General features: G+C 34.5%; 1 protein-coding gene across 2 annotated transcripts in view; it reads right to left on the bottom strand.

Annotated features, from left to right (window-relative positions):
• The window catches only part of LOC108692378 (zinc finger protein 628-like), a 32,305-nt gene that overhangs the window by 5,574 nt on the left and 18,099 nt on the right, over positions 1–8,632 (bottom strand). For both annotated transcript variants that reach the window (XM_018200600.1, XM_018200599.1), the window contains exon 5: positions 8,073–8,223. In XM_018200600.1, coding sequence (XP_018056089.1) covers positions 8,073–8,223 — 151 coding nt within the window. The remainder of the gene's footprint in view (positions 1–8,072; positions 8,224–8,632) is intronic.

Raw genomic sequence — 8,632 nt, 5'->3', positions numbered from 1 at the left:
CTCTCTCTCTCTCTCTCTCTCTCTCTCTCTCTCTCTCTCTCTCTCTCTCTCTCTCTCTTTGTATGTGCGGGACGCGGAGCGAATCCTCTTAATTATGCAGGTCCGTCTCTTTTAACGAACGTGATGTAATGGCGGCAATATTGACTGCGATGACGGAGAGAAAGAGAGAAAGGGAAGGGAAAGAAAGCATCGATCTGGTGCGGATTTTTCGCGCTTATAGGGAAACGAAGCTCGTTAAAAGATCTCCAACGTTACGTGATAATCCAGTTTTGAGAAAAGTGTCAAATCCCTGCAATGTCCGAACGTAAATTATAAAGAACCAATATTTTACTGAGAAAGTAACTCCCTAGGAAACACCAACTGATAACATAATTGTTAATCATAATTTCTCACTCAACAATATAACTGTATTCTCTAAATTCTTTGGAGTGAAATCTCACTTTGAAGAATATCTTTAAAAAAGTGATCCGTCTTAAAAAAGAGTAACTCAATTTTCCATTTTTAAGAGTGAGATTTTATTCTTAAGAATGAAATTCATTAAAAGTAAAAGTTTTAGAGAGTAACGTGACACATGTGTGAAATTATAACTAACAATTATACTTGCTGAATCCTTATATCCTCAATATTTGTTATCATTTAGACACACGTGATCAACGAATTTCGTCGTTGCACAAATGTATAATAATGCAACAAATGTATAATAATGCAATACAATGTATAATAAAATAATATGAGTGATGATAACAAATTGCGTTTCGTGAAAGCCCACCAAACGCCCCTTTCTTTGTTTTCCCGCCCCCGTTTGGGGTTCAATGACGCACTGGGAAATCATAGCATTTGCCGGCACAATTTGCGGACAACGTAACATTTCGCTTAATACCCGCGCATTCGCCTCGATTACTCTTTCAGAGCACTCGTGACGGTTATTTCAGCGAATGACGAGGTAGATACGCCGTACGATCAGCGCGCATTATCCGCGGATGCTTGCATAGGCGAAAGTTCATAGTCGCGGAAACATGCAGCCGACAAAGTACGTCGTAGCCGACCATATTTTTTCTCGCCAATTGCTGCCTGGCATGCGGAAAAAAGTTGTCCTCGGCGTCGATCGCCGGAAGCGATCATCATCCCGACTTACTCCCGCATAAGCGCTCTCTTCTTTTCTTTCCCCTTTCGACGGCAACGGGGTGAACGGGGTATCTTATCGATCCGCTCGGAAAAGTCCAGTAGATGGATCAAAATTGCTGAGTAAGAGTGTGCCTCGATGATAACAAAAGTGCGCGCGAGAGACAGCGGAAATTTTTTCATCAATGACCGTCATCGCAACCCCGATTATCGCGTCGAGAATGACGGGGGTGCATCCCCGTGCGATGAATAATTTTACCGCGATACAACACGAAAGGTGCATTACGCAAATATTTTATCGTATTGCGAACACGGACGCTCGTCTCGAAGTGAATCATTGGTGAGGACGATTCGATCGCGTTGAACTCACCAATCAACTATGGCACGATGATATTTGATAGCTACTTTTCATCACGTAAATAATTAATCAAAGAATATGTATGTACATAAATAATTGTTGTTCGAACTTCTTTTGCACAAAAATATAATACATTCGGAGAATATCAAATCATTGTAAATAACAGATGATACTCGTAGAAACATAGAAGATAATTATCCGATTTATAGTTCTGTAAGTAAGGCATCAATTTCGTTTCCTAGAATCAAATGCTCGAGTGTTTCCAACGTTTCTTTCCTATTCAATTTCAAGGAAAAGATTAATAGGAAAGGCTAGAACGTTCAATCAAATAGTAGTCTTGCGGTAAATGATAATTTCAAAGGCAAAGAAAGTAAAGATTTTAAGAACAAGCCGCTGGAGTTTAAAATCGATGTTATTATGCCTGTTTCCATCAATGTAGATTAACTTTAATCTCGGTTCAATATTCTTCGACTTTTTCTAGTTCTAAAGATTAGAAAAAGACGAAGAGTAAGTGGAACCGAGATTAAAGTTAATCTACGTAGGACATTAGAAAGACTTCAATTAAATATATAATTATAAGAAACGTGGTTTTTTTATCACAAAATTAGCAAAAAGAAGAGCACAAACACAGCACAAGTTGTTTTTTGTGATATTTAATATGTAATCAAGTTTATAAATGATTTAGACGTTTCGGCCACAATCTGGCCATCTTTAGTAAATTTACAAATATCAATAAAAACGCAAAATTACATTTACATTTAAATTTAATATTAAAATTCTATGATCATAAATATAATTATAAATCAATGCTTTCTTTCTTCTTGTGACACGTTGAATTTTAATGTTATGTAATTTTTGTATTTTTATTGATATTTGTAAATTTATTGAAGATGGCCAGATTATGGCCGAAACATCTAAATCATTTATAAACTTGATTACATATTAAATATTACAAAAAAAAAACACCTTGTGCTGTGATTTTATGATTTTTGTTTTGCTAATTTTATGACTTCAACTAAATTTTAAATTTTCGATGCAATGGAGAACTATAACAATTCGTATTTTCCTCACATTGTGTGTAAGGTATATGCTGCGTTTGAGACGCGAAGGAATCATGATACGCAATCGTTAATTATGCAAGAAATCAAATTGCAGTGGCGACATCGCTACCCTAACAAAGACGCCACCGCCATACGTTATACGACGATAGTGACAATGAGAAACCTGGCACGTATCCCACGTTTGGGAATTATTTATACTTTCGTCGCGGAAAAATTTCCTCGAAACATTTCTGAATCTTTACTTGAATGAAAAATATTACTGATGTACATATGTTAGAAAAGATAGAAGCATTATATTTTGTAAAATTGAAACCGTATAGCGCATTTCCTAAGAATTTTTAACGCGTGAAATTTCACGTTATTAAAATGCCTCTAAATCTTTATTTCTTAGAAAGATCCCATTATGACACGTGAAGCGTAGCTCTTAGCAAAATGATTGAAGCTATAGAATGCTTTTTTTAAAAAAAAAAAAAGTCTTTAATGGCTGGATAATGTTCTTTTGTGAGAAAGAGCAGCAAAAATTTTCAATTTTGCAATTATCTGCAATTATCATTTTTCTTTCAATTTTTTCACCTTCATAGTTTTCACGTAAAAATTTTTGCGTCGATCGATTTTACTTCGCTGATGATGTCACCTTGCACGAACCTGTCACTAGCATTAGTATTGTTATGGATAGTATCAAATGTTTTTCAACTGAGTCACTTCAAGATACAAGTTTTTGCCATAAATTTCAACCACAAATTACGTATATAATAAACTTTAATAAGTTCATTATCACCCACAATTACATTTCAAGGAATTGGATGACGTTGAAGCTTGCACAAGCTTTTCTGGAAATTGTTGCAAACATCGGTGATTCGTATATTGAAGGTATTTAAACGATAACAACACATTTAAACACATTTACTTCCCACATATTTTACGTTATCTTCCTTCATTACCTATAATGCGAAAACATTTGTGTGTCGCTGATTACTTGCACTTTCATTTTAAGATATTGACTAGCTTTAAAATATATATAACGACGTAAAAAACTGCGAGTAAGTGAAAAATATCATTGCCAAAATATAAAATTTTTAATTATTAAAGTCATGAAGCTAAGAAATACATTAAATTCTAAAAAGATATATATATACAAAATTTATACGAGTTCAAGGAAACAAATTTAAGCAATATACTGCGTTTTAGAAGCTCCTCGTGAATATGTTCATTCGATTAAATTTAAATTATTTATATTGATACACTCTGGGTTTTATTCTATATAAAACAAAATGTTTGTTTAATTGGATGATGGCTAATTTAATTAATCAAATTCTTTTACATTGCCCTTTGAAGATATAATTAAGACATAAATCCGGAGTATTCCTATATCGCGGTGCTGCGTTACGAGAGAGAATAAAATTGATAGCGAAAAGTCGCTCCCAATGGGGAGAAGGGTCGATTAAATTCGCATTACGTTCACCCTTCGCGGAGAAACATAGAGAGTACAAAGTGGCTAGAGAGTTCCTCGAGCATTCGAGGGTGTTATTGCTCCCTTTCTCGGTAGTCCCTAACCCACGACGACGAGCGGCTTGTTCTCTTAGCCGCTAATTAGCACGGGACACGCACGCCCCACGACGACCCGTGTCGGGCACGTGGCGTGCCGGAAACTCGCTTTGCGCGACAAACAGACCGTTTCCCATCGTGCATGCGCTCCTTCCGGCCGTTTCCACGAGAAAACGTGGCCGAGGCAGCTGATTAAATCGCCATTAAAATATGTCCTTATCGCTCCCGATCGACGCTTCCTTTCATGTCCTGCTTTCGCTACGGGACAATCGCTTAAGAAAAACGGTCAGGTCCGCAATTTACACCGAGAGTGGGGACTGGATCAAATCACGCGTTATTCGATACATGGGGCGATTTAATTTAAGGCTTAATGTGCGAGCCAAAATGTTTTCGATTAATTGCTTTTTCATCAAAATAATTATCTTACTGGGACATCCATATTTAAAATTATATACAACAACAAACGTGTTTGTTTTCGATTAATTGCTTTTTCACGGAAATAATTATCTTACTGGAACGTTTATATTTATATTTATGACAACAATAAATGTGGCATATTTTGTGTAAAAAAAAAGATTAATAATTTTACTTTTGATTTTTATGTATATCTTCTTAGAAGAAAAAGAAATCTTTAAGGAATTTTTTAAAATTATCTTTATAAACTAAAATACTCTATTACTGTAAAAACATGTAGGCAATTTGAAATATTAAAATATACTGTAAGATTTTTTTATTTTCCTCTAATAATTCTAGTAACGCTAGAACGGCGAATATAATACAAAACGCACATAAAGCAAAACAAAATACACTGCATTTTTATGAATATTTTAAAGGGCTAGGTAATCATTTTAACAACAAATCCTCGTATCTCCATAAAAAAGTCATCGTTAGGATGCGGCGAGTAGTTATTTTCTTCTCTCGAGAAATTACCGATAATAGGCCGCAGTGAGTTGTGGAAAAATCATGCTACGATTGTGTGGTCATTCGTTAGGTATACTCGGTGATGCGAGGATATATACGAGGATATATCATTTTTGATGTACGATGCAAATACGTTTCCCATCTGCAGATTATCTCTTTGTACGCAGCAACAAATCGCCTCTTGGAAGCTACCTTCAATATCACGAATGATTCATCAAATATTAATCTTGGATCATTTTGTAAATTTACATCGAGTTCGAGGAACAAATTTCAAATTTCATTTCATGATACATTCTCTTTTTACTTTATTCCATATCACGAAACCGTAATATGACTTATACATATTTACACTTTTTAACATTTTTACATTCGCTACTAAAATTTATTGAAACAAAATATATATTATTATTAAATGATTATATATTATTATTAAATGATATAATTAATTGGTTAAATTTTTATAAACAGAAAAATTATTTAAAAATATATGTAGAAAAAATATTTAGAATTTTTACTTTATAAATTAAGAGAACTGTTCTCAAAATATCATAATTTTGCGATAATCATCCATTCCAACACATTTTGCCACATGCAACAGATTAATTTTTAGTTCGGGCGAAAGAAAGAAAAATAACCATCTGAAAGAGAATGTGCGTGACGAGACACGATTTCCATATGAAAGAGCCTGATGATCTGCCGATATATTTATTGCGGGTAATGTGCGTGTTCGCGTTTGGGTCTCTTCCGCGACATACAAACCTCGAATGAATCAAATCCGGAGCTAATCTGATTGCATGCCAATCCATTTTTTTTCTGGCTTTTATTGTAAAAGAGGGTAATTATCCTATCCACTATCGAATGAAACGGCGAAGAGCGATTTTGATGACAGCCATTTTGCATATAAGCTAGATTTTAGCAAGTGATTTACCTTTTATCATTTATCGTAGCGTTTCTATATCACAAATTAAATGGCAATGCTGAAGTTTAACTACGCGCGACGCGCTGATAGTTTCTCTTCACGAGGTATATAAACATTAGTAAAAGATATCAATTCAACTTCGGAATAAGTATCATCTTTTTTTATTACAAAGAACATTTCTGAAAAGAGCTTTGAAGATTCCGTTTAAGATCTCTCGTTGGATATGAAAGGAACATATCGAAAGATAGATTTATACATTGTCTCTCCTTTATTTCCCCCTTCTATCTAAAGTACGCGATGCCACGATATCGATTCCTGGTATCGCGTATATGCCTTCTACGTGATTCTTTCATATGCGAAAAGGGTCAGTCGCGTAGAGACGTGGGTGCGACATTCGTGGAGACACCCTATTGAGGATGCATCGCGGATCGTATACATTTTAAACGCGTGTGCGTTGTTATAAAGGTGTGGTCGCAAGTCCGTTGTCTCTCCGTTTTTCGTTGCACTTGATCGAACAGATGCGCGTTGCAATCTCATTTACGCGATAACGCACATCAAGCAAATGCGACTTTTTGCAAATAGTGTCTCTGCAAATAGCATACGAGCTGTATTATGCCTAATGGATCGAGTAGTATTAACAATGTAATTTAAAATCTTAATTAATTTACAGCGCGCAAAAAAATTATTTCACAAGCGTTTTAATTTGTTGAGATATTTATATGATCTTTTTATATCAATAACTGCATTATAATATACATATTATTGATTTATAAGAAATCGTCATATCTCTCACAAATATATTAACGAATTTAATCCATCAAAGTTCAGTCTATTCCATGAAATTATTTTTTCAATTACTTTTTTAGCGCTGTTTTTTTTTATTAATTTGTCTTAAAATGTCGTTTTCGAGAGACTAACACAAAGCCCTCATGGAGATTAATAGATTCACTTAAATACGCTTTGTATATAAAATCGGGATATCAACTTTTTTAGCAAACCTCATTTGTTATTCACGAAAACTAAAGAAGAATAAAGATACTTCGGTTTTTTTTTGTTTCATGACCTGCGCGACTTATGTCCGAACATATTTCGCTGATCACAGGACACTAATGTTCTGAATAATGTACAAAATAGTCTACCACGGTGGCAACAAGGCAGCCTTCATAAATAATTCGAAAACCACCCGCCGAGGACGCCGATCGCGCGTCTTTTGTTCCAAGTAACGCGCAGAATATTATGCATCTTTTTAGATTCATAATAAAGTATGAAAGAATAATGATATTCTACAACTTAAGACAAAAATGACATCATGATTTCAAACATTGAACACATTTATAATAACATACAATTGCAATAATATCAAAATTATTATACATTTGTTTTCAAGTATTTGTTTAAGAGATTAATATGTTAGCGAAAAGTATCTACGATAAAATACATAATATGTTAGATCAATTAATTATTATATTTCAGTGATTTAGTAGTAAAGAGAAAAAGTCACCGCGGTGTCTCTTGCTATTGAAACTATTTTTAACTGTTCGCTTTGCGTCTTCCGTTTGGATGTAAAGACTAAAGACAGAAGCTCGTTACCAGCAATTGTAGTTATCGATCGGCGGTATGCAAGAGCAACATTTGGTCGAAGACCGCGGAGAAAGAAGTTTAAGGGAGAACATGCGACAAGCTGTAATTCCGAGGACAAAACTTGGACTTATACGAGTATAGTCGCAGCGTAAAAATTAGATGTACAAAGTAGAGGCTTGTTACTGACGATCGCAATTATCGATGCTCACGCAATACCCTCGTATGCCGAAACTTTGTCATATGGTCCCTCGCTTTGTCCGGTTAACGTATTATAATCTCTCTTTGGAAGTTTGAAGCTGACGAGACAAAAAGATCAATGCAATACATTTTTGAAACTATATATTATCAAGTGATCTGGGACAGTGAAAGTTATATACATACATTTTCATAAATTTATCTGTGCAAAAAGCGAGAAATGCATTCTCATAAATAAAATTTTTTAAGTATCGATATATAAGTAAATTTTTTATTTGTTGCGCATAATTAATTCATTGAGAATTATTTACCCAATTTCGTTCTTAATACATTAAAAATCATGTGGTAGATTGAATTAATGAGAACTCACCAGTATGAATATAGGTGTGTTTCTTCATATCCGACTTCTGATGAAACCTCTTGCCACAATATTGACAGGGATAAGGCCTCGTGTCGGAATGGATCAGCAGGTGAGTACTAAGCGTGCTTGACCGTTTGAAAGCCTTACCGCACTGCTTACACTATTGTAACAAACAAAGCAATTGATTTACCTTAGAGCTATGTCTATTTATTTAACGCTATTTATCATCCCTAATACGAATACTGTGTACATACGATACATTCTTTGGAATTTGATTATTTTTTTATGCTTCTAATTAAACAAAAACAGAGAGCATTTACTTTTTAATCCTATAATAATGATTGCAAAAATAATAATATTATCTTGATATTTATTTGTACCAGACAGTTGAAAATCTAATCTTACTGATTTCATATCTGATAATGCAAAATCACTTCCATCTTGCCGTTAATAGCAATTTCCTTTTTCTGATAAATCGCCATCGTCCAACTGTTAAACCCTTAAGTAGCTAATTTATCAATTTCTCCTGGACAGCTCGTGTTTCCGCACGCGATATTGATTGCACCCCT

Source organism: Atta colombica, unplaced genomic scaffold (genome assembly GCF_001594045.1).
Source record: "Atta colombica isolate Treedump-2 unplaced genomic scaffold, Acol1.0 scaffold7, whole genome shotgun sequence".
Classification (NCBI taxonomy): domain Eukaryota; kingdom Metazoa; phylum Arthropoda; class Insecta; order Hymenoptera; family Formicidae; genus Atta; species Atta colombica.
The sequence above is the reverse complement of the archived record's forward strand: the minus strand, read 5'-3'. Positions and strand labels throughout refer to the sequence as shown.